General features: G+C 39.8%; 2 protein-coding genes across 2 annotated transcripts in view; one reads left to right on the forward strand and one right to left on the reverse strand.

Annotated features, from left to right (window-relative positions):
• The window catches only part of LOC143372497 (protein obstructor-E), a 91,211-nt gene that overhangs the window by 23,890 nt on the left and 41,472 nt on the right, over window positions 1–25,849 (reverse strand). The window lies entirely within an intron of this gene.
• On the forward strand, window positions 13,436–17,802 carry LOC143372429 (uncharacterized). The gene is made up of 6 exons (XM_076818573.1): window positions 13,436–13,664; window positions 13,711–13,871; window positions 14,459–14,857; window positions 15,967–16,109; window positions 16,914–17,476; window positions 17,799–17,802. The coding sequence occupies exons 1-6, from the start codon at window positions 13,561–13,563 to the stop codon at window positions 17,800–17,802; spliced, it is 1,374 nt and encodes a 457-aa protein (XP_076674688.1). The 5' UTR covers window positions 13,436–13,560.

Raw genomic sequence — 25,849 nt, forward strand, 5'->3', positions numbered from 1 at the left:
GAAGAGCTTCCAACTGAAAGAGGAACTACTACCGGAAAAGAAGTCGACATAGTCTACATAGAAGCTAGCACTGAACATTAAGCGATCCATTGGATCAAGTGACCCACATTTACATTTAAATTTGCGGTATACGAAAGGTGGCCTTTGTCTGACACATCTGGTAGGAGCATATAGATCAACGAGTTCCAATAGTGCGGAACAATTAATTTCACTCCTTACGATCTTAAAAAGAAAGGTCATGTCCGCTACAGTTCTGCGCGCAGAAAGCGTTGTCATGTTAAGTTTATAACAAGTGTCGATGTAAAATCAACTTATCTTCAAAATATTGATTCTAAATGCAGTTTTTATGGTAAATATGAATAAATTTTTCTGAGCATCGTGTGTACAATAATACAATTTAGCGATTCTACTATATTTCAAAGAAACTTGAACCTATAAAACCACTTTCTTATTCTGTTAAAGAAAATTAAAGAAAATTTATGCATCGAAGCTGAAAAAATTGAATCAATTTCCTTAATATATTATTTAAAATCAGCACGTCACATTTCCAACTTTAACAAAAAATGTTTGCAAACTCGAAAAATCTACTTCGCCAAATGCAAGTACGAGAACTGCACACCCAAAATCGTTTCGTTAATAAAATTTCTATTGTAAAATCTTCGAGACAATAACCTCTTCCTCGCTATCATAGATTTTTTTACACCCCTGACATTTTACCTAAATTTTATTTCCCATTTTTTAAGCATGCGCGCCTGAAGGAACGGCAACTGTTGAGCAGCCGTGCAAGGCAGGCCACTGATGCTTAGAAACCAACAGCGCCGTCCTCTCTTTCTCTTTCTCATCCGCTCCTACCTACTGAAATTCGAGTAGGAAACGTTACTCTGTTCTCTAAAATTTCTGCTGCTGTTCCGACTGTCGTTCGCGGCATCGAAAATAAAAATGCTAAATGGTTCGATGTAATATCAATCAAGGCACAAACGCGCGATTTAAGAAACGCTCCTGCGAAACGTGTGCGCCGCTTCATAATCGTCGCGCACGCGTTAGAAAAAGAGCAATTATCGAGGAAGTGCTTAATGCTTTTTGCTCGCGAACAACCGTGCACGCTGACTCTTTCACTGAAACTTTCGACAGCGCGCTATAGTTACGTAAATAAAATGGTGATCGCTGAAAAACGTCTGCGAGTCAATTGGGAAAATCATATTCAGCTAAACGGTCGGTGGCAGTTTCTTGTGGCCACTTCGGTACAGGCCTCTGCGCGCGTTGAGCAGCGTTGATTAATGGACCAGCACACACTGTCAGATGCCTCTCCGCGCCTGACTAATTGTGCGAAGCGGTGGAGCTCAAGAAGATTTTCGCTTCAAGATGACATTTTAATTGGGCGAATTAAACGCACGAACACGCGTCGCCGTGCTTTTGTTTTTAAGGGGCGGCGAATTCGTGCGCACGTTTAATTGAAACGAGGAAAATGTAACGCAGAATGTGAATTTTAATTAGCCACGCGAATGAGCCATGGAATCTGCGCTGAAACGAAGTCGGAAAATTTTATATTTAATTTATAATAGTTTCTAAACTTCTAATTAATTTTTACTGCTTAAATTATCATCTGCTTTTCTAGTTTCTTTGCAATAGTTTTGGGTTGGTGACACGGTGCAATTAATTTACTATCTTTTTTCTGAATATTTGAAATTTCTGAACGGATATCGATGCTGTAAATATTATTAACGAGTAGGTATAAATTTAGTAGCAAGTAGATATAATTTTTTTTATTTGAAGAAGTGCACATTAACTTAATTCAAGGAATTATTTTTCTCTCGATGGAAGAAATTATTTGCATTGGAATACAAGCGAGACAAGGAAGACTAGAGAAGCTCAGCGGATGAAATAGGAATACTCTGAGAATAAGGTTCCATCGAAAATTATGTGGACAAATTCGTACGCGATATTGTTACACGCAGTGCGTCAATTTCCACAGAGTACCCCACTCATGTCCAAGTACAAACAGAAGCGAAATCACTGGCACATATGCGTGACACCTGACATCGACTAATTAATAAGTGTAATGGAGACGTGTTAGCGGTGAGGTAGATTAAAAATTTCACCATTGTAGCTTCTGCATTCTGCTATGATTACAAATAATAATCGGTGTGGAAAGTAAAAGTGCACGACGTCTCGTAATACACCACATATTAGCGCCAAAAATGAGCATAGCTTATATACTAATTTATTATGGGCAACAACCCTTTGCAACATTATAATGGCATGAAAAGACACGAATAGAGAACGGAGAAGTAAGGTAAAATTAAAATTAAGATTAAAATAACAAATACCAAAGAAAGCACCAGAAAGGGATGAAATGAGATGAACAGATATTACAAATACGAGTATCAATTTTGCAACTCAATCGCCCAGTAGCTATACACAGAACTGAATTTCTGAAGGTTGATAAGGAAGTAACGAAAACGTCAATATTATGTTACTATCCACTTACGAGCATACATATTATGTCAATACAATTGTGTTTACAATACAGAGTGTGATGTCTACCAATATGAAAAAGCAGGTGATGCATCATATCTCTATTAGGGAAATAGAATTTCATTGTTTCGTTATAATGTTTGCATTATAATACAAATGAATATTTATAAATTTCCATACCGAGTAATCCACTGGTGCATAATGCAACGTGGCGTATTCAGGGTACAATTTCGACTAACACCTAACAAACGAGTCACTCCATAAAAAAAAAAATAAATAAATATGTCGTGAAACTTGCATTCCTATCTGCATGCACATTTCACTTGCCGAGTGTTATGTCAGTAACCTACATTTTGCGTGAATCTTGAAGGCAAAAATAAAGATTGCGTAAGAGCACGTTTGTGTGTTCCTGCACGTGTCCTTTACAAGGAAGTTGAAAAATACTCCCTCGGAATAAAAACACTTAACACCTCCCCAAATTATTTACACAAAAAGAAGTGACGTTAATTTATTCCGAACACCTTCGTAAAGTTCCCCACCCTTTGCACAGCCACCGGAAATTCGCGAGGCATTAAATTTCATGTTATTCGTTCGATTCCAGCAGCTCGTAGGGCCACGTCGCCGAAAGATGGTCGTTAGAAATAGGATAAATTTGAGAGCCTCTGGAGAAGTCTGACGTGCAGAAAGTGTTGTGAGTCTGTGGGCTGCTATGACCCGGAGAGCAAGGACCTCTGGTCCTTGACGAGTTCGAGTCCACCGCTTCTTCTCCTCTCTTATTTTCTGCTCCTATCTTTTTATTTTTCTCTGTTGGCGGACCCTCCAGCAGCACGTTTCATCCTGCTGGTCCTTTGGCTCCTTTTTAATTGTTTTATCCCTGCCCCATCTTTCCGTCCGCCAAAACGCATTCGCTTCATTAGGCACGTCTAACCGAGACATGGGAAAACCCCACCTTATCTCAAAGACGGCGTCGATTCTCGGACAGCCGAATAAGTCTATGAGCTACGAATACCTTTGCCAAATATATACCTACTCTTGGCTTTACATTCGTCCTTTTTTTTTGTTATGGCCGGAAAGAAAAATTAATTAGGAACTGTAAAATAACAAAATGAATCTCTGACTGTTTGTTATTTACAAATATTGAAATACAGTTTCTGTTCATTTTTTTTTATTTGTTCACTGTTTTTTTAATTTTTTTATTATTCATTTACTTTGCTAATTGTCAGTTTAGATAGCTCTTTACTTGTCTAGCGCAAACAAATTAAATTTCAATAAATCTGTAGTTTCAGGATTGACTTGTTATTTTTTTTTATGAATAATTATGTGAACCATAATATAATTAAATTAGTATTAGGCGAAAAAATATTGGAACGGAGGATTTGTAATTAAGAATATATACTAATAAGTTGTAAAATATACAAATTTTTATGGGAAGAGAAAATTGTATAATTCTTAAAATATTTTGAATAATTTAATTATTGGAGGGTAATTAAATTTATAAAAACGTATTTAATCAAACGTCAAACGACTACAGTTTTCAAACCGAGTTTCAGCAAATATTCAGCAGTTTTTTTTCTGAATCAGCATAAAATTCTGAACATATTAGGTTCATTCTGATAAAGTAAATAATATCGGTATTAATTTTAATAGCCATTTTATGGCATGTGAACCCACTATATCGGACTTACACCATATACCTAAGCAATTAGAATTATCTATTGCCCAGGGTGGCGAAGCAAATGTTTCCCGACTGTGGATTTGGAGGAGCAGGGGAAGTACAAATTAAAATATCAAATTTCAACAGCCTAAGACACAGTAGCACGCAAACAGAAAATAAAAAAATGGTAAAAGTGCCTTCGGAATGCCCGAAGCTGGAATTCCACACACCCCAAAATCCGAAGCGTAGAGTACTCCACAATTTCCACAGAACTCACGCCGCCCGCTAGCGCCCGCAGGGGCATTCTCGCAAGAAACGCCTAGTATAAATACGCGTATTTATTTCAGACGCATTCACTCGGTATAGGAAGAGATAGAAAGTGTTTGTACACGTTTAAAGTACCTATTGCGAGTCAGAAAAGTGTCACTCATGAAAAGGCCATAAAAGGGCGCCAATCGTGATGTATCAACACTAGTTTTCTCTGCAATTATTCGTAATCACTTGGGAGCTCGTCTTACGAGTTCAGGCGGTATGCAAGTCGCAGGAAAAATCGGCATCCATTCGATTTCCTTTCGGTGGCCGCGTTGCGTAATACGCACGCACGCGTGTACACGGTAACGGTACAGATGTGCGTGACGGCGGTCACGAAACTGTGGAACGAGACGTAGACCGAGGCGATTAAAGCGGAGCCGAATCGGTGCGGGGAATAACTCAGCGTAAGCAGTCATCTGCAACGAGGATCTCTGACCTTCTATGCAGTTCTCTACGAACATCCCGGGCGAAACCGCAGCCGAGCAACCTGGCGGTGCAACGGAGGAATGTAACCCTGTGCTGGGGGAGTTTGTTTTCTCGGAATTGACGCGTTTCTCGGGAGTTGCAAGCATGCGGCAAAGCATGCGGCCGTTGTAATTCTTTCGTGACTAAGCTGCGGACTGATAGTGATCCGTTTTTAACATCGATGCTAACGAAAGTTAAGTAAACGTTGCGTCTCTTCCCAGGAGTAATGGACTATACTGCAATGGCTAAAAACAATAGGGGAAATCTTTTTTTCTAAAACCTACTTGGCCGATTGCTCTGAAATTTTTACAAAATAGTCCACACACTACTAGCTCTCGTTGGAAGCAAAAATATATTCTTATGTTGAGTTTATCATACTTTTTTTTACTGAAAAATGACCGAAAAAGAAAGAGAAATTTCGGACTTCGATTCAAGCATTCGCCATTTTGCCAATTTTCAACATAAATTATTTCTTCCTGTCCCGACGATAACAACAAACCTACCGATTAAGAATCTTCTTCATTTCTTTCGTTTAGTCCACCCTGAGAGCTCCAATCATCCACGCCAGCGAGACACGATTCTTAAACATACGTTTATTGCGGGCGAAATGAACACAACAAACAATTAATTTAAAACCGAATAAAAAATATATATGTATGCCGAAGAAGTGACTAAATAAACTACAAAAAGAATCATAACGATAGACGTACGTATCACTTCAAAAAAAATTCACGAACATTGATCAACTTCGCAGCGTTTGCAGAGAAATGGCCTCTTACGTAACACAGTTAAAATTTATATATATTTTCTGCCTTTGCGAAGAATTAATTTTCCATTGCGATGGTTTGCTCTCTATAGATGGCTATGTACTTTATACCCCCATTATCGACTCTCGCCTTATTGCGCAATTAACTACGATACTTGTTACAATCGTTACACAGCCTCGTCCATTCTGTTCTCAGCAATCGTTCGTCCACACTCGTTCAATGTTTTGATACACACTTCACCCGGACTCTACAGTATCAAGAGGCGATGTAGGGTTACGCGGATGGTTTCTAATAGAAGTATTACAATTTCACATTAACTCGAGATGCGCAGAAAGTCACAGAAAAAATAAAACGAGCAGCTATGTATGTTCGCAGCCCGTTGAACAGAACGTGAATAATTTGTTTCCTATTGGTGCACACCGATCTCCCCAGCGTTGAAAAACATTTATGTTCGGCGAGAGAGGTGAAACAGGTATAGTGAGACCACTTTCTACTGGTTCATTAGTTAAAACGTGGGTACATATGCTTTACGATTTGACCGAAAAGTAATGCAAATGATTTTTCGCTCCCCCTGTAATTGGCGATAGAAGTTTAAGAGAAAGTGAAATTACACTTGGATGCCTGCAACTTTCCTCCATCGCGAACACAACAACCAGAGCTTACGTGAAAACTTGAATTATCCCACCCGACAAGGTAGTCTTTCACGTTAGGCGACGTCAACCACGTACACACCCAAGCCTAATTACGCGTTGGGTGGACGTTATGCACCACTAACGTAAGACAGCGCTTAAAACAAATTCGCGCGATGCGCGATTGAAACGCTGCCGCTATAATCGTTAAGAGTTCAAACCCGCTACGCGTTGCAAGCGCGGAGGGACCAGTGATTCCCTACAAGTCCCCAAAAGAGCCGCCGAGTGTAGGAATTTTTCCTCGCACGATCCTGAATCAACAGCAATTACTGTAAATTCGCAGAGTCGTCTGCAGCGATTACGCTGAGTGCTCGTATCGCTTTCCAAAATTTATTCCCCTTTCTTCGAGAGTCTGCCTACCGGACAGTCTCTCCGAGCGAAACGGGCAGCCCGAACGGGGGTGGCCCATCTATTTCAGCCTCTCTTCGACCTACGTCTCAACGAGAGGCACACCGATGAATTTGAACGAGCATTACGGTATCCAGGCGCGGGTTGTGCATTTTCATCGCTCGTGCCATCCACCTCGAGTGCGTCAAAAGCATTTTAGGCATTTGCGAGGCCGGGCTTCGCGGAGGGCCAAAAAGGAAGGCGAGGTGAAACGCTAGGCTCCCAGAAGGGCATCGACATTAATTTTTTTTTACAGCCGTCGTTCCATGTGAATAACGACTGGTCACAATGCCGTCAAATTCGAGAGAGGGGGCCGCTGGAATTTGCGTCGAAGGTACGCGTGGGATATAAGAAAGGTGCCATTCGCAAATATAAATATGGAGGACGTGTTTGTACAATAAATTCGCCTGAATTGGATTTATCGTTGCTTGGCTGCAGGTAGCTGGGATCTGATAGTTTTCTGCTCGGCGCCATAGAGATGTTTTCGCAAGTTTCCTGACGGGGGATGGGCGATTCTTTCAGATGCGCAACTGTGGAGGTGCGCGAGAGGACGATATCTTTGACTTCTTTAATGCCTCGTGGACGTTCTTATTCTTTCTCTGTGCTTATTCGTAGGAAATATGTAATTAGATTTCCCTGGTCTTAATCCATCGTGGTCGCACCTTCTTATAATCACAAGTTGGTCACACGGGGTTCGCTGTACCCCAGCGTCATTTTTTGAGTTACCATTTTCGAAGTTTTGAATCTGTTAACTTTTCAGTGATAATTGTACGTTCGTAATACTTATACAGTCGTGGTCTACTAGTCTTTTTCTAGAAATGTGAATTTTGTTATGATAAAATTTGTAAAATAAATTGCAAACGAATGAATTTTTATCAATCATATTGCTATAAAAATTCTGCGTACTGCCTAAATTTGAGAGTGACGCAATAAATATTTCCAGTAATGTGTACCAAGTATGTACTTTGATCGACAGGTCCTCGTTCGTGCATTTCAGTGGACAATAAAGCTGTCAGTGCTGCGAGAAGAATGAATCTAGATGTGTTAATGAGATCTGAACGGTGACTCTAAAGGGCACTTCTCTGTCCACCATGGTCCAGCTCGGAAATTGAAATGTTCCACGATGTGGGCCTCAGGCCTCGAGCGAGCGAGCGGAGGTCGCGTCGTCGTTCCACTGGGACGCGTTACAGTGTGCGTGCTCGAGAGATATCACCGTCGTATTTGGACCTAAGTGGTAGATCGTGTAAGTCTCATCAAATTTATTGTCCGATTCGACACCCTGCTCGAGTAATCTCTTATCTGAACTCGTGGTTTAGGTGATCAGCTGCCAAAATTAATTGTACCGGAGAACCTGCTCCCTTTTCTCCAGCCATTTTTTTACTCCAGTTTCAGATTAGTTCTCTTCATCTGCCGAACGTCTATTTCGTTGGAATTTAGTGGGGTTAAACTCTATTAGTATCGATTATGATAAAAGAGTGAGATATTAAGGGGACGAGGCAGGAAAAACGCCTACACATCAGATGACTATAGCGCCGTCATATATATGTATATATTGTCAAAACAAATTTTTTTTTACTGTTTATAGTATTAGTAAACATTAGCTAAAAGTACTAGTCACAATTTGTATTCATTTCCTTCTAATTAATTTGCGAAAAATACTTGAATTTCGAGCGCTTTGACTGCCTCCTTACTTAATAGTCCCCTAAATTAATGTTAATACTGATCGTAGTGAACGGAAATGAAATATTATTATATCTACTGTTCGGCTACTTTATTAGGCCTGAAGGGGGTGTAAGTCTGAGCGGAGATCGAAGAATTTGTTGTTCGAAATTCATTGCCTATTTATTTTGTGAGATTTTATAACCTTCTCTTTCGACATCGCTGTCAAATTCTTCGCCGTGGATTTCGCTGCAGTTTATTTTCGTTCTATTGATCGTGCGTTCTATTTCGTACCCACGTCATGCGTCTTATTCTTCCGAAATCGTTCCCTCATATTTCTCGCGCCTTATTTTTCTATTTCTTTTATGTTTCAGACCTGCTACAGGTTCCTCCCGATTATCCAGCTTCATCTCTAGCCGTCTCTCGCGGTCCGCCGAAAAGTTGGCCGAAAGAAGAGCAAAAGGCGAGCGAGGGAGAACGCCGTTGTAGAGGATACTCGGATGGTAAAATGAACCCGATCGGGCCGATTAATCGCACCGTGGGACAAACGATTTCACGGCACCACCCCCCGGGATATATGTCGGATTATACTTTGGTGCCAGTTCTAATATTTCTCGTGTGATCCCCGATCACGACGGAGGACAGCTATTGAAAAGTGATTTTAGTGACACAAATCCGCTGCTATGCGAAACACGACCACGTCGCACAGATAAATATCAGAACTTGCCAATATCTATAAATAATTCTATAAAGTTGTAAACATCGTCTGCGTTGTACCGTGTGCGAAAAAACATTTCAAGGCGAAAGTTTTATGGTTCTATAGGGCGAAAGGAATGGGAATCTAGTAACAATTTTGTATAATTTAGTAAGTGGTAGTAATTGTATTATTAACTATTACTGAAAGTATCACAAGAATATTCTAGTTAATCTGTTACGAAACGTAATTATAAATTATTACAGTTAAATTTAGTTATCAAAAATTGTTACTAAGTATGTTTACATTCTTCCGCCTATGAAACCATCAAACTTTCACTTCGAAATTATTTTGTATGTTGTGAATAATATAAAATAATAATAATAATAATAATAATAATAATAATAAACTAGTGATTAGGTGTTCCATTTCTGATGGACCACTCTATACATATATGCCAACTCAACGTGATTAATTCGTTATATATTATACGTTAAAAATATTATATATATTATTATATTATCATGTTATCATAATATCATAATATCATATCATAATATCACAATATCATAATATCATACTATCATACTATCATATTATATATATAAAAGAAGACAATATATATGTGTGTGCACACGAATTATGTATATCAAGTGAAATACATCTGATTAAGTAATCAGTATGCATCCGCGTTTAATTAAACAGAAACGTAATACACCATCGATCGTTTCATAGAGATAAATAAAAACTCCTGTCCCATGAAGAAAGGAACTTATTTTAGCAAGCTTACTTTAGAATCCCCAGCAGACTCCAGAAGAGTCTGATGGACTCGGAAATTCGAATCACGGACGCCTACGGTGTCCCGTAATCTTTTTTCGGAGATACTCTCCATATAAGGGAGGCTTGTAATTATTCGGATATAGGAAGCCGAGAAACGAAACTGACACAAAACCGTCGGTGGACAGTTGAAACGTGCTTTTAGGTATTTTTACACGCTCGTTACAGACTCGAATCATTTAATTACCCGACTCTACGCACCGAACTTCTCTTCCACTTGAATAACGACATTCGAATGGATCGCAAATAATATGACAAAGGACCCTGCTTACACTCACGAAGAAAATCCTTTCGCGTGATTTTCTCGTCATGTTTCTATAACTGTTTAGTAAGCATACCTTCCACTGCAGGATCTGCACACAGCTGAATAAAATTATGGACCTTAAACGAGTCTAACAGCCAACGAATTCCCGTCACGAAGACGCACAGTGTTTCACATTTTATCTCTGCACGACGGTGCTCGCAGATCTTGCCAGCCATTGCGATTAACCGTAAAATCTTCGTCCTAGACGGATATGGCAATGTCTATATACGTGCCTTAAAAATTTCCTAAAATTCCTCCATCATTTTCCACGTTACTGAAAATCGCGTAGCGTGATGCATGTGCGCGGTAAATAAAAATCTATCTCAGATTTTTCCACGATAAACATAAATTGAAGAGTTCTTGTAGAAAACATTGTAAGTGCCAAAAATAAAAATTCTATAAGTACATTGGCACGTGGAACATTTTCCGATAAATTTTATTTTTAATTTCGGCACTTAGGTACAGTGTTTTCTACAAGGACTGTTCGTTTGAAATTGATTATGTCTAGAAATTGTTAAAAAAAAACTCTGATATCGAAGCTAATTTATTTGAGTTACTTGTAGAGGGGAACAGAGGAAACTATAAATAAATCTAGCTAGTCGTTTGAGGGCCTTGAAAATAGGGTGGTCTCTCTAAAAAGAAAACGCAGATCTATGAAACGAGTTTTGTTATAGGCAGCGCAATTATTCTGCAAGCAGGGCATTCAATAGCTTCAACTTAATCGCAAGTAATTTAATGCTTGATGAAAAGTGTAATAAAAATTTCTTGGCAAATCATCGTACCATAATGTGATTTTCATTTTTCAAACGCGAAAGAGGTTACATCCGCGCGTAGATTTAGTGTGTGTATGAATTTATACACCGCTACTGTACTGTACAGCGTGCACTTAACAAGCACACTAATGAACATGTTTCCGTGAGAATGGTAATTTACTCGGTGAAGCTATTATTTGGATGAATTTTTCTCCATAATGATCCCATCGTCTATTTTTTTTTTTTACAAATAATGAGAAATCGAGGATTGGAGATAATCAACTTCTCAAGTATTTTATAGTACTTGTAAGAGATAATAGATCTATAAATCGACCAATAACGCTGTACCTATACGAGAATAAGATTCCATTCCTTCGTCTCGGATTCACAAATATGCGATCTTAAGATACGCAACTGCATCCGCGGGAACAGCAGAATACCAATAAAAATGACACGCGAAGAAGAAATAAAATTTCTTGCGCATAACTGCGAAGCTATAAATTTATCCTTGTAATATTCAACCCTGTCTGATACCTATCTTCAAGACACACGTCACATTCTGAGAACATTATCATTTCAAAATTGAACGTAACATTAAAAAGTCACATTGAATTTTTCATTAAGAGAATCCAGCCTCGAGGCAGAAAACCCTTCGCGTTATACCACAGAAATTTCTCCACCACAGGGTGGCTTTGAATTCTGAGAATTCACTAAATTCATTAATGTCGCGTTACACAAAACGAATATACGACGAAGCTTCGAGTGACAAAAGCGTCGGAACCATGGAGCACAGTGGCCAACTTAACTGTTTCGAGAGCCACTAAAATGTAAATGGTCTCACGCACGGAAAACCGAATGCTGAGGTCACGCGTGACTCACGAGCGTACGCAGTGTTCTTGCCAAAAAATCTGTCGGGGGCGAGGACCCACCGACCCACCAGATATCTGAATTTCAGGATTACAAGAATTCGCTCGCAGCGTTCCTTTTTCCCCGGCTCCTCGGCGAGGATTCTTCCTCATTGCCGTATAATAAAAAAGGCGATGATCCCAGCGCCGCTGGTCCCGGTAACGCAACCTGCACCGTAAAATTCACGCAATGTCCCCAAGGGGAGATGGGGCGGAAGGGGGGGACAAGTTGTGAACAGAGGCATCCAAGGACCCGCCGTGCCCGAATATCAAAATGCACTTCGGTAATGAGAATCCTTCTAAGGAGCAATCTCCAGAGTGCATCTACCTCTGCATTTCGACTTTGGGTCCCACAGCTTCAGCGATCGAGGGTCCCTTTCTTCAACGACCAAGGATTTTAAGTAAAACGAAGGCGCGGCAAGTTCGTCCTACGAGATATCCGAAACTCATCAACCAAGATCGAATATTAACGCTCCTTAATTAAAAAGGAAAACACGAAGTCCTGTCCATCCTTCGGGGGCATTCTACCTTGCGCGGCCGAAAGATAGGTGAGTCATTGTGAATTTTTTGTAGAGAAACTGTTCGATAAATTAATTTGAAGTTTGGCAGGCTACTTGATAGTATCTTGAACTATTTTTCTGAATTTTTGTGTGCCACAGAATGCTGACTGACAGCGTTGAAAAAAAGGGTGGTCCGGGCGTTGATGGAAAGTAGCCAAAGGATTACCTGAAGCACAAAAAGGAAAAGAGATTCTTAACGTATACGAATGTGGCTATCAGTGGTAGTAGATTTGTTGCCACTCCTTATTTATTTAAAGAACTTTTCCCGACATTTAGGCGACATTCGATTCGTCTTTTCAGAAAGCTGCCATTTTAACATTTTTCATTTCTCTTAGTGAATCTACTACCACAGACAACCACAGTCACATAGATTAAGAATCTCCTCTTTGTGTTCCTGATAATTCGTGGGGTACTTTCCACCAACACCAGGACCACCCGATTTTTTCAGTCAGCACTCTGTGTCACAAAAGAATTCAGAAAAATAGTTCAAGACACTATCAATTTGCCGAGCAATTTTTGTACAACAAAATCCCGAAGACTCACCCATTTTTCGGCCCCGCAAGGTAGGATCGCCCCTTAAGGAATCGCGGATAATTGCGCGAAAGGTGGCTGCGTAGGACTGCAGCCGCCAGGATTGCATAAGGAGATTCTACGAGATGAGCACCAAAATGAAGGCGAAAAGTTGAACGCACAGCGAGCGGCTGGGGACAATACCGTTACAGAATACTCTGGTGAAAAGCCGCCGGTGTCCAAGTACGTACATCCTGGAGGGACCTTGACATCCTACGCGGTCGACCGCCACCGGCATCCGCGGCGGATCCATCAGTGACCGTGCGATAGCTGGCGAACAAACGAATGATCACTGGGGAATTACACGGTCCTCGCCGGTCATTCTAAATCTCCTCCAATAAGAAACCCGGCCGACGCGCACCGAATCGCGTCCTTGCGGCGTCTTCGACCCCAGTGGAGGGGAATTTTCAGCGGCAGCAAGAGGTGGTGCAGAGGCCTGCACTTCCTGAGCAAGAGCCCGCCGCCGGGGTCCTGCGCCCGTGTAATTGGGGTCCTGCGATGCTACTCCCTACGGAGCAGAATGGTGGGGGATGCCCTATGTAAGCCCTCGAACCGACCAGGTCCAGACCATCCAGCATCAGGACATCGTGCAACGTCCAGAACACCGGGATTCGCCACCGTTCTCCATCCACGAGTATCGCGAGTTCACCGTGAGACCTCCAGGGTGCCTATCCCCCCAGTATATCGTCGATCTCGTGGTCAACAGTCACGATGAGGTTCATCTTGATATTCCTGACCCTAGTGCTCAGCCTCTGCGACGCGGCCAGACGAACGACGACCGCCGCGTCCACCGCGGCTACGTACGCGGGCAGGCAGCTCGTGCCCCGCGGTCAACGTCAAGGTTAGCGTTCAAATAATAATTTTTCTCGCCATTTTCGAATTTTCCTGGGTCGAGCTAGACGGTGTAATGGATCGAGCAGTTTCGCGAGCTCACTTGGGAGAGTTCTGTGCAAGGTGCATTGAGGCGTTTAGAGCAACAAGGGACTAACGCTAGTACTCGGTTGACGGAGAAATAGGCGAGCTGAAGAATAGGGTTTCAACATTTTATTTTGCAGTCGTTGATGCCAGCGCGGGTATAATCTTTAGCTTCTGATGCTATTTGAAATGCTCCCTATTCAAGGCATAATTAATTTTCCATTTAATTGTAATAAGTACGCAGATGATACCGCGAGATTTCAATGCAACAAGTGACTTTGTTGTGCCATGTGATTTTAAATTAGAAAAAAAATAATTCTTCTTATTTTGTACGATTAGTGCAGGCTAATTCAATTTCGCAAAATAATGCGGGTTAGTCCGTTTTTCTTCGCAGTGCCTCGATTATTGTTCTCGTTAATAAGTCCAATTAGGAAAATGCTCTTTGAAACGTGAGGTTCGAAGTCTTTATACGGTGGCGTGATGGGTTTTTTTCTCCTGTGGCTGTCGCGACAGAGAATACATGGGACCTCGTGGAGCTGCAGAAGTTGGATAACCAGGCAACGGAGTTTTGGAATAGAAATCCAACTGCGCCTGCGAATGACACGGAGTTAGAAGATTCGGGCGTTTTGAACGCCAGGCAGAGTTACCCGGGACTCCCCAGCCCGGGAGACACCAACGAGCTGCCAGGGCCCATATCTTCGACGTCCAGACCGACTATTAGACCGCCACCAGGGTGTTACGCTTTAAGGGGACAGTTTCCCAGTTCGAAGAGCTGTGCGAATTACTTGAATTGCTGGGACGGCGTGGTTATCGAGCAAACTTGTCCTGACGGATTGCTGTTCAATGCACAGAAGTTGGTCTGCGACTACGATTACAACGTGAACTGCGGGGACCGACCTCTGCCACCGCCAAGTAAGCAAATCGTATCATCGACGAATGACTTAGAATCGTACGACCTCGATTCACCAATCGTTACACTTTTTCTGATTAAGGGGTTACGTACGTTCTCCACGCCCAATAATTGATCGTGCTTAGAAATTTTTTGCTGGATATGAGTGAAGTAAATTGAAAATCCTATAAAATTATATTGTTTCGGGGACCTTGATGCATGTAAAAAAAATTTGCAAGAAAATAGGGGCCTCTTGGGCAGCACGATATTTCCCCGAAAAAATGCCCAATAATAAAAATTCAACAACGATCTTGTAAAATGGTGTTGTAGCGATGGGCTAGTGGAATCAAATTATACACCTAGAGGGGCCTAAAAACTGATGTTCTTTCAGATTTTTTTTTATGAAGGTTTAACTTTATTTTACTCGTAATTTTTTTTATTAATTATGTTGCATCTTTGGTTATAATACTTCATTTTTGTATGCAAAAATATTAGTCGTGTAATACAGTTATAGAGGCTGGTTCCAAGTGATTAATTCGTTGCAGTGATTTCGGGTACGCTCATGATTAAACAGATTTTACATGAAAGCAAAAAGCAAATTAGCTGCTTAAAATATATTAACAAATGCTGCTTCTGACACGGCTGGTTTCAAGAAAGTTGATTTTTAAAGAAATGGCATCACTCTAAGTGAAACGTTCAATTTTTCGGCATGAAATCTTTCCTTTTTATGCGATAAAAAAGGAAGTATGAATCAAATAAAAAATCCGCCCCGTACAAAACTGCGTAATAGTGTATCGTATAGCCATGAAAAATTCAGAGTAAATCGAATAGTTCTTGAGTAATCGCGGGTACCGTGTTTGAAAACCTGGTTTCGACAGAAATGCATTTTGAAATTTGCATCAACGTATGGCAACACGTGAGCATATCTTCGATATTCCTACGAATTTCTGTTCCAAATATTGGGAAAACATTACTGACATATCAAGCACTGAAAATATGTAAAAAAGAAACCGATCTTTTTGATATATCAAGCCGAATGTCCCCTCTTAATGGAAGAGTAGAAAATGAAATTCTAACTGTTAGTAAGCGAAGGCCTATAAGTTTGTATTAACAGAGGTGTTTGTTTCAACAGAACCGTCAATGCCTCCCGGATCAAAGCTGTGCCCCGAGCCCAATGGTCGGTACAGAAGCTCCACAAACTGCTCGGAATTCTACGTGTGCGTTTTCAGAAAGCCCATCAAGTTCAGCTGCCCCCGCGGCCTGGTCTATAATGACGTAAGAATCCCATTGTTAAATTCTTCCACGAGCATTTCTGGAATTTTAAGTCGCGAAATGACAGCGCTGACCGGGCAAACGTGAGAATCTCCTCCGCCTCGACTCCCACTCTCCCTCGACCACGGTCAAAGGCCGCTTCTGCCACTTCCGCGTTGCTTGAAATCAAATTCGATACTAACGTGCTCGACACAGCCTTTTGATTGCGGTACTACTAGAACCCCGTTGAATCAGCATCTTCTAAATCACAGTCATCTTAAAACAAGGCTGTGTCGTTAAATGCAACTACTACAAACTTTAACGAAGACCACTGCCCAATCTTCCTCTACCACCCTATTTCAAATCTTTGAATGAACTTGATTCGTAGCAGGTACAGAAAACAGACTTTACAAATTTTCTAATATTTCTTCAAATGGCTCGAGTGCCACGCATTTGCCATTCCTGTGCTGTCACACAGCGGCGGAGAAAAGAAAGTTTACACCTCTTAAAGTCGCATGACTTTTTTAAAATTGGTCCAAACGACTTGAGTTTTTTTGAGAAGCTAGAATTATTAGTTCGCCAAGCAACGTGTTTCGTCGTTTTGGATAAAAATGCAATTGTTCGGAATGGCGAAGTGAATAGTAAAAGTCGTTTTTTTTTTCAAAAGGACAAAACACTCACTTAGCAAATCAATCCTTCTAGCTTCTCGAAAAAACTCAAGTCGTTTGGACCAATTCTAGAAAAGTTAAATGGTGTGAACTTTCTTTTGTCCGCCACTGTACGTTCTTCTAATGCTTTCTTTTAAATTCCTCATTTATCGTCCCACAGATACTGGATGTCTGCGACTACCCTTACAACGTCGACTGCAAAGGCGCAGCTACGCCAAAACCCCCGCCAATAACCATCTCCCCAATAACGGAACCGCAAACACCAGCGCCCACCTATGCACCACCCTATGGGCCGTCGCAACCACCCTCCGAGCCACCCCAACAGCCGTCCTACGGAATACAACAGCCGCCCACCTCGCCGCCGCAACCACCCCCGTCCTATGGGCAGACTTATCCCGCAAATCCTTGGTTGGAGAAGACAGACCCTTGGCACCAGCGACCAGTGGCGTCGCAAGCGGAACTCGACAGACTAGAGAGCGACGATCAATTCAGCGAGCAACCACAGGCGCCGGAGCTGATCCAAAACCCTTGGAACCTGCTGCAAAACATCCCTGCCAGCCTCGCCACGGTGCCATGCGAAAATGGCAATATACACAGGCTGAACGACGCCTGCGTGAACGTGGTAGTTTGTAGAAACGGCCGCCCGCAGCTGGTGCAATGTTCCTCGGGGCTCACATACGACAGACCATCGGACTCTTGCAAACCCTTCTCCATTGCCAAATGGTAGGTGTTTTTTTTTTTTTTTTATAAATAGTAAGACCAGAGATGGGCATTGAATAAATAAAAAATTCTTTAAATAACGGATCGAATAAAAGTCACTCTAACTTTATTCGAGGCTCGAATAATTCGGGTTAACTTTATTCGACACACGACGAATAAATGGTTTAAGTTTTATTCGAAATTTTTGTTTCATACAAATTTTGCCCATATCTGTGTGAGACTGAATAATTCATATTTTCTGATGTCAATGTTTTACGAAGGGAGACGTGGAGAGAAGTACCTACGTGCTGTATTTAATGCAACGTGCTTTTTCTTTCTGTTCCAGCTAATCGACCAATCACTTAGAACCTACGCTTTGTACTAATACGCTGATCATTTAAACGTAAATAAAGCATCGAGTTTTCTTAAAACCCGAGTGTATTATTCTCCCCCAGTCATTGTGATCGAAGTGATTTTTCAGAGAAATTAGGAGAATATTCAGGTATAAAGTGGGGTTCGATCTGTGCCAATTGTGAGTTAACGAAAGTTGTGAGAATTACCTTCGAGTAAATGAAAATGAATATTCTTTAGAAGTGTTATAACAGAATTCATGTGTTCTTTTTTTTCTGTGAATTAACTCTACTTTCGTAATTTCACTTTTCGCGTACTTGCGAAGCTAATTAAGAAATGCCTTTGCGTAAAAGTGAAAAGTGTCTTTCGAAGGCTTTGAGTGTTTAATACACAATGTAACGAAGGCTGTGCAATATTTGTATATGTGTGCACAATACTTAAAAGCCTCATGGCTGTACTATAAACATTTTCATATATTTATTTCCGGCGATAACATTCAATTTTGCAGTTTATAGAGGGAAAGAAAATAATAGTCTCTACTACTGTACAAAAAATGTGAACAGTCTTTTAAACAATCTGGCAATTAAGAAAGAAATAGTATTCTACAGCAATTACAGTTAAATTTTGTAAGTGGATAGAAAAATATTAGACCCACGTTTGGTTGCACAAATACTGAATAGTTCATGAGATATTTAATAATAATTATTATGTTTATCATATCGATGCATAATGGCACTTATACAGGTTTGTTTCGAAAAATCGACTCTTCCTTGCATATTACTTTTATATTTCTTGTATATTTCTTATATATTGTATAAGTACCAATACTATTCATAATAATTTAGTGTAGGTTAATCCAAAGTAATGTTTAGTCTGTAACTTGAATCTTTCGAAAGCCGCATTCGATGTAGGGAGGAACACAATTTCAAAAACTGTCTGTTTCTTAGAGAGCTGAATTCTTTTACGGCACTAAGTATCTAAATTTTTATGAAAATAGACCTTTATTAGATATGTCTCAAAGGTAAAATATAGAAACATATTTTAGATAAGGTTTAGTAAAAAAAAATCATTATATTTCTCGTCCGTTTATTTAACTGAAAAATAGAGAGTTAATAATTTTTTTTTAAAAAATATGACAAAGATCTATTTTGAGCAAAGGTACGTAAAAATTGCAAGTTTCTATCTCTGATACTTTTTGTAAAATGTGTGTCTGAAGTAGTAATGTAAAAAAATTTGTTTATTTTAAGCAGTACTCAGGGAATACATATATCCTCTGGATGGTAACAGAGAATTCAAAGAAGAAAGGAGTGCATCGTTCTGTTCGCCACTCTCAGAGCGCGGCACTGTGCTTTCACGTTCTCCAGTGGCGGAAACCAAGAAACGAAGCACCGGGAAATATGAAAAAAGGACCACGATAAATACAGTGACTCACAGATTTCTTCGCGTACTTTACAAGAATAAAGAAATCTAAGAATTACTACGTCAGTCTTGCTCTCTTCAAATCCAAAGAAATGTATTCTTCTTTATCGGTAGCTTGCATCAAATATGTACATTTCTAAATCAGCTATCATAGAATTTCTACAAATTTTCTAAGAATTTTCTACTGACACTAAAGCTACCATAGATTTAGTGTAAACTAAACTGACGTCTTCAGAATTTGCTTACAAAAAATCTACAACCGCTTTTAATAAAATCTAGAAAGGTGCACTTTTTTTATAATTATTATGAATGGCTATTATGTCAAACGCTAATATCTAAATATTCCTAAGTAAGTCCTCTGTGTTTAATTCAAATGAATATGGTCTTTAAAAGTGAAAGCATCGTTCCATTTCAAGTCCCATTACCTAACGCTCATCCAGCATTCCGAATTTTACTAAGATAAATAAACCTGTATAAATGCCAGGAAATGAATATGTCAATCTTATTTGAAGAAATCTGTGAGTCGCTGCATATTCTTGCAGTGAATTGGAGTACATGGAAGAATGGCATCATAAGATAATACTGAATTAAAGTCGTAGCTTCTATAATACTATTAATGTTTACTTGTAAACATAAACTATGCTTTTGGAATGGAACTAGATATTTTCTGCGTTGCCCATTTCCATGTTCCCACCCTTGTCGCGTTGCATTTCATTGCATCCCTTGCATCTAAATTTTTTGAATTTACAATTACTTAAAGTGCTATCTGATAAACCTGAAATTAACGAATATATTTTCCTCGATAAAAGACAGGAGAACTTAGCAGATCAGATTTACCAGCACCTTAATAATTCCGAATTTATAATTTATTGCCTGTACATTACAATTGTGTCAGACGCACACCTACTCAGAGAAAGGTAGAAATAATAATTTGTACTTAATAGTTCTATTTTTTCAATAAATCTTTCACTATAGGCAACTTTCCTATCAACAAGTGCAATAACTCCTCAAACCCGTTTTTACTTAATATATAAAACGCTGTTACTTTCTTTAACCTTTCACGTAATCTTACACTCAACCCTTCTTTATCCTTGAACAATGTTCCCAGAAAAAAAGCGCTGACATCAACTTCCTGCCGCGCACGGATCAAACAGCATTTGCTAGCTATTTCCAACATTCTCCCTAATAGGAATGTTATGGTTGATCAATCGTTGGCTCCAAAGAGGGGACGTGAAAATAGAAAAGCGTGGCCCAGCAGAAGCAATTTTGCAAGCGTTCAAAAATGAAAGGAACGAAAGTCTAATGTACGTTCCACGCGACTCTATCGTAAAATTCCGAAATTACGTAACAAACACCTTCTCTATCATTACTACATTATAAGGAGTAAGACTTTCCTTCATAACACTCAACAAACCTACACAGACGAGTTCGTCGAAACATGTAAACAATGGAACTTTCGTTTAAACTCATAAAGCCTTTCAGAATAGAACATTATCTAATCCCTTTCAAACATTCGTAAATTAATTATACATGCAACAGGAACTAGCGTAATTTTGTTTAATTATACCCAGGACACTTAAATATACAATTGAATGTGATGCTACATACGCTACCTTTTATAAATCTTAATCGATTCTCGTCTAACAGCCACAAAACCGAATGATATTTAAGAATTTTTTTTTGAAAAAACTGTTGGTCATATTGGATTAAACTCTTTTGGAATATAACGAGGCATCTTTAAACTTGCAAAAAATATTTTTTTTTATGTGGATCCTTCTTATTATTTATGAATTATTGTGGAATCTTTTTAACCTCTTCGACGATGTAACTCCTGTTGGCGGGATGTGTAGCAACAATCACAGTCATCCGATTGCAAAGAAAATAGAAGTTTCTTAAAGTTAGACAGTTTACGCTGGTATTGGTCCACTTTAAAGAAAAAAAATGAAAAATTGTAAGAGTTATGGCGTTTGAAAGAGAAAGTAAGTTTTTTCCTTAGACAAATTTTTCATATTATTCTTTATATCGACGAAAAAGTGTTATAAATAAAAACTAAAATTAAAATTTCAGGTTCAGTCCCAGCGTAAAGTATTTAACTTTAAGAAAATTCTCTTCTTTTTGCTATCAGATGACTATGGCAAGTGCTACACCTGACGCCGACATCGTCGAAGAGGGTAACAAGATTCCACAATAATAATTAATAAATAATAAGAAGGATCGACATAAAAAAAATTCTACAAGCTTAAAGATATCTCCTTATATCCCAAAAGAGTTTAATGCAATATTAACAATAGTTTTCTCAATAAAAATTCTTAAATTTCGGGGGTATTTGTATTTGCAGAAAATGTGATATTTACTACAGATCGAATACTTTTCACCGCTTCGCTAATTTAAGCTACCAAATAAAGTAAAATTTCTCGAAGTTCCTCCATAAATTTCCAACGGTTTTCACAATTATTCCACATAGGGAAAATATACTTAGTAAAACGGAGTTAAAAAATTGGTTCATTTTCCAAACACAAATTTATCAACTCAATGTTTGCTGAAGCAACAGGGGTAGCAGTGTCCTCGGTCCGTTCCTGAATGGAACCGAACGCACTGACAGCAAAGAGATATCACTTTCCCGGCTTTCTTGGTGCCACGCCCGTCTGCCGTGCTTTTGTGCGAACTTGAACGAAACGCGCGGTCTCCGCTGCATACTGATAAGTGAAAAACAGCCTAGTTTCAAGATCCGGTCAAATCGCGAGCGATGAACAAAACCGATGTTAACCAAACGATTCTCCATTGCTCGTTAAGGTGAAAACAGTAACACCACTTGTGGCATTTTTTACACATGAAATTAATAAAGAAATAAAGTTCGAAAATTCGTAATCACCTGTTACACATTTCCCATTTCTGCACCGAAGCCAACGCAAAACGGAGTGTAACCAAAATTCACAAAAATTCACAAAGGCCCAAAAAAAAAATCAATCTGCAAGAAGAAATCGAACTGCAAGAGAAACAGAGGCAAAAGGAAGATGCATATGTCGCGGAAAGAAAACGGCGGTGGAAATTCCTGGCACTTAAGCACGGAGAATGCGGCTCGCGGTATTATCGTGCGATCCTTTCGTTGCGGAAGGTTCAAGCAATGTCTACACAGGCGAGAAAGGACAGCGCTGGCTCGCTCGAGACTGCATATGGCCTCGACCTTTCCGGAAAAGCTTTCGATTTATGGTAAAGGATCCTCGTTATTAATTGTGCATCGGAGATACACAAACGGAGACTCTGGACGTTCTCACTTAAGAATATAATCATTAATCGTCCATTAACTTTTGCAAGCCTTCATTGTGTTTGTTTAATGCATCGAGTTGGATGAGTGAGTGGAAAATAATGGGTTATCGCTACGAAATTTCATCAGCTCCTTTCTCTCATCTCCACTCGCTTGCATCGGTTTGCTAAAGCAGAGGGTAGAAAAAATTTGACTGTAATAATACGTTTCATACTTTGGCGTAATATGGAGAACTGTTCCCTCCGTTCGATGAACATGAATTAACGATAGCCAGGGGACGTCTTTCGAGGTGGACCTTTGCAACATAGACAACTAGTAGACGTTGCTAGAGTTGATTTACTACATTTTCAACGCGTGCTTGCCAGTCATTTAGAGTTTCTTTATAATGCATCTTACTACGCGTTATGCAACGCACTAATGGATCGCGAAATATTCGATACCGTGTGACTTTGCGGAAATGAACCCACTGGGGTAGTTTCTGGTTTCACGAAGAGAAAAATCAGTTCTTCAGCAGTCGGTAAAATCAATCTTTTTTCTCCCGCAAAAATCGGGACTTCCACTTTAAATAGCCGTCATTATGTTTTAAATTAATATTTCGGAAATTCCCTCCCGTGAATCAGAGGATACATTAATGTACTAACGAAATCTTTTTGGCTTCTTGATTTTAAATAATCTGATTCCGAGTGGCAGTGCTCACCCCAAAACAACTTTTTAAAAAGGCCTTAAGACTCAAAAAAATTACCAAATGTTGTATAAATGTTGCTCTTTTAAGTGCAAAAAGTTCTGTAAAAATATGTGCTTCCGCTTTTTCAAAAGAAATTCCCAAACATTTGCCTTTTCTCGGCCTCCCGACTAGCAAGGGAACATCCCGAACCCGGAAGTTAAAAAAATTCGGGATCCACCCTTGTAGGTATAACCCCTTAAACTAATGGGAGGTCACATTCAACTTTTTTCGATTTAAGAAACTAATTTTCAGGTCCCCAATTTTTACATTACACATGTCTGTGACTGTTTAATAATCTTCACAGGCGCGAAGGAAGACGACTGTCGAGCCCGAAGACATTAAAACAAAAAGCTGGTCATTTCTGTGTGTCTGTGTTACATAATGTCGCGCAAAATTTGCAACATGGATGTAGACCTATCGCGTAATTCTTTATACCGAATTTAGGAGCAGCCCGCTCTGCGTTCGGTTGGCTCGCAATGAAAGTATCCATCTACCACGCAATTAGCGTTAAAATCGAACGAGGAAGTGGATAAATCGATTGCGTCACGGGGCTCATTCGCCGGCCATAAATTTCATACTAATATTCCCGGCTCCGAGTCGGTGCAACCTGAAAACGAGCGCGGATTACGTGCGTCGGCCAGCGGAACGTTCGCGATTCATGAATTCTGTCACACAAAAGACACGTGTCCTGTTCGCATACCTCGGCAACGGAACGCGATTGACGTGTCCTGACTCCTAACTCGTTTTTCGTGTCACGCGGCACATACCTGCTCGAAATGAATCAGATTTAATAAGGCTGCACGCTGCACCGATTGCCATTTTCGTGGAGAATCGTTCTGTCCGTCTGAATTCGTTAATTCGCCGGAGACAATGTTCCTGTGGCCTGCGCCGCGCGCGATCTAATTAATCGGAACTTTCGACTGAGCGGGACACTTCAGATTACACGAGATACCTGTGTATTACACCTACGGGTCATTGCATGGCCAGTGACTATAATTTACATCGTGCGATATTATATAAATCTGGGCGCGGGATGAAGGTAGCCTGAAGTCTATGAAAGTTGACAGTAAAAGTAGCTTATACTAGCATTGACTTTTCCACGAGGCTGGTAGGCTTCCTTGATATCACAGTAGGTATGTTTCCTACTGTGTAATATTGTGTAATACTGATTCAATTCGACAGGGATCTGAGAAGCCACGAGCTGCTTGCAGAACATTTGCGAATTGGTGGATGCGTCGTAAGTGACGTCATAATTAAATATTTAAATGCGCCAGTAAGAGTACACGTAGATAAAAACAGAAGCCACTGGGGGACTTACATAGGATGTGGTGTATTTGAAAATTTAATTTAGTAGGTCACTAGTAAAGAGCACTCAAATTAATAGAGCTTCACAGGTTCGATTTAATAGAGCGTACGAGTTAGTCGTTCGTTATTATTCAAAATACGAATCTAATTAGCGATAGCGTGCTAATTTATTTTGCTAGGGAAATCAGTAGAGAAGCAAATGCCCATCAGAGAATTCATGACTAAGGAAGATTTAATGCACTATAGCTACGCTACTAGTGGATCGTACATTCTGCGTACGAACTATTAATTATATTCATTATTACGCAGAGTAAGAGTCCATCTATGGCGCGTTAATTCCTTTCGCCAGGGAAATTAATAGATAAAGGAGAAATTAGCTCTCAATAAACGTTCCCAAGCGAGATTTATAGTCAAACATTTGCTAGCGAGTGAGATTTTTCGAAGCTTGAATTGCAGCTTCGGATGAACATAATTCACCTCGTAATTAAGGTTTTTAATCAGGATATGTTTTATTCACTTCATAGCAGTTTCTCTAGTAGTTAGTTTCACATAGAACTGAGGTGCTTTAAAATTGATGAAACGCACGATGTCTGTTCCATGTTATTATTCAAGGCTTTTTCCTTTGCAGAGATTAATAAATAGGAGCCTGTGGGTAGAGTCCTGTGGACATGGTGGGTGGGATAAATATTCGACGAGCAATGTACTTAGCTCTTGCAAAATTTCCTTTGAAACGGGGAATCTGACACAGTTAGCACAGTTTATAAAATTCAATATCTCAGTAGAAACTTATAAAAGAAGATACTAGACTTTTACTCAGATAACAATGTGATTCACTTTTTTCTAAAACTACTTTGAACGCTAATCCAATCTTGATACTTAGCGTACGCGAAGGTCTTCACTCGGGCTTTAATTTCCGAAAGCAGTAAGGCGCGCTCTTCAGCCAGATTCGAGAAAATCGACTTTGAAAAATTCTGCGATCAGTGCACAGCACTCACGACTACTTTTACTATAGACACTTTTTTTTTATTCATTTGAACACCTACCAAATTCGTGGGAATTAACAGATACTTAAATATCATTTTCAATTAAAAACTCACATTTTATTTTAAATTGCCTCTAGCTCGAAAAATCATACTTTTCATTGAATTTTTCAAAGTCAATTTTCTCGAATTTCGCTGAAAAGCGCGCCTTACTGCTTTGGGAAATTGATGTCCAGGTAGAGACCTTCGCGTACACCAAGTATCAACATATTCTGAAATTGCAAAACCTGAAGGTCCCCTTGTAAGTACAAACACGAACTTAAATGAAACCCAAGTTCCCAGCATACCAAACA

The sequence above is a fragment of the Andrena cerasifolii genome, chromosome 8 (assembly GCF_050908995.1).
Source record: "Andrena cerasifolii isolate SP2316 chromosome 8, iyAndCera1_principal, whole genome shotgun sequence".
Lineage (NCBI taxonomy): Eukaryota > Metazoa > Arthropoda > Insecta > Hymenoptera > Andrenidae > Andrena > Andrena cerasifolii.

Coding starts and splice junctions, on each gene's coding strand:
- LOC143372429 (XM_076818573.1), top strand. CDS start 13,561: ATGCCCTATGTAAGCCCTCGAACCGACCAGGTCCAGACCATCCAGCAT. Junction 13,665..13,710: donor CCACCGTTCTCCATCCACGA/GTATCGCGAGTT, acceptor CTATCCCCCCAG/TATATCGTCGATCTCGTGGT. Junction 16,110..16,913: donor GCGGCCTGGTCTATAATGAC/GTAAGAATCCCA, acceptor ATCGTCCCACAG/ATACTGGATGTCTGCGACTA.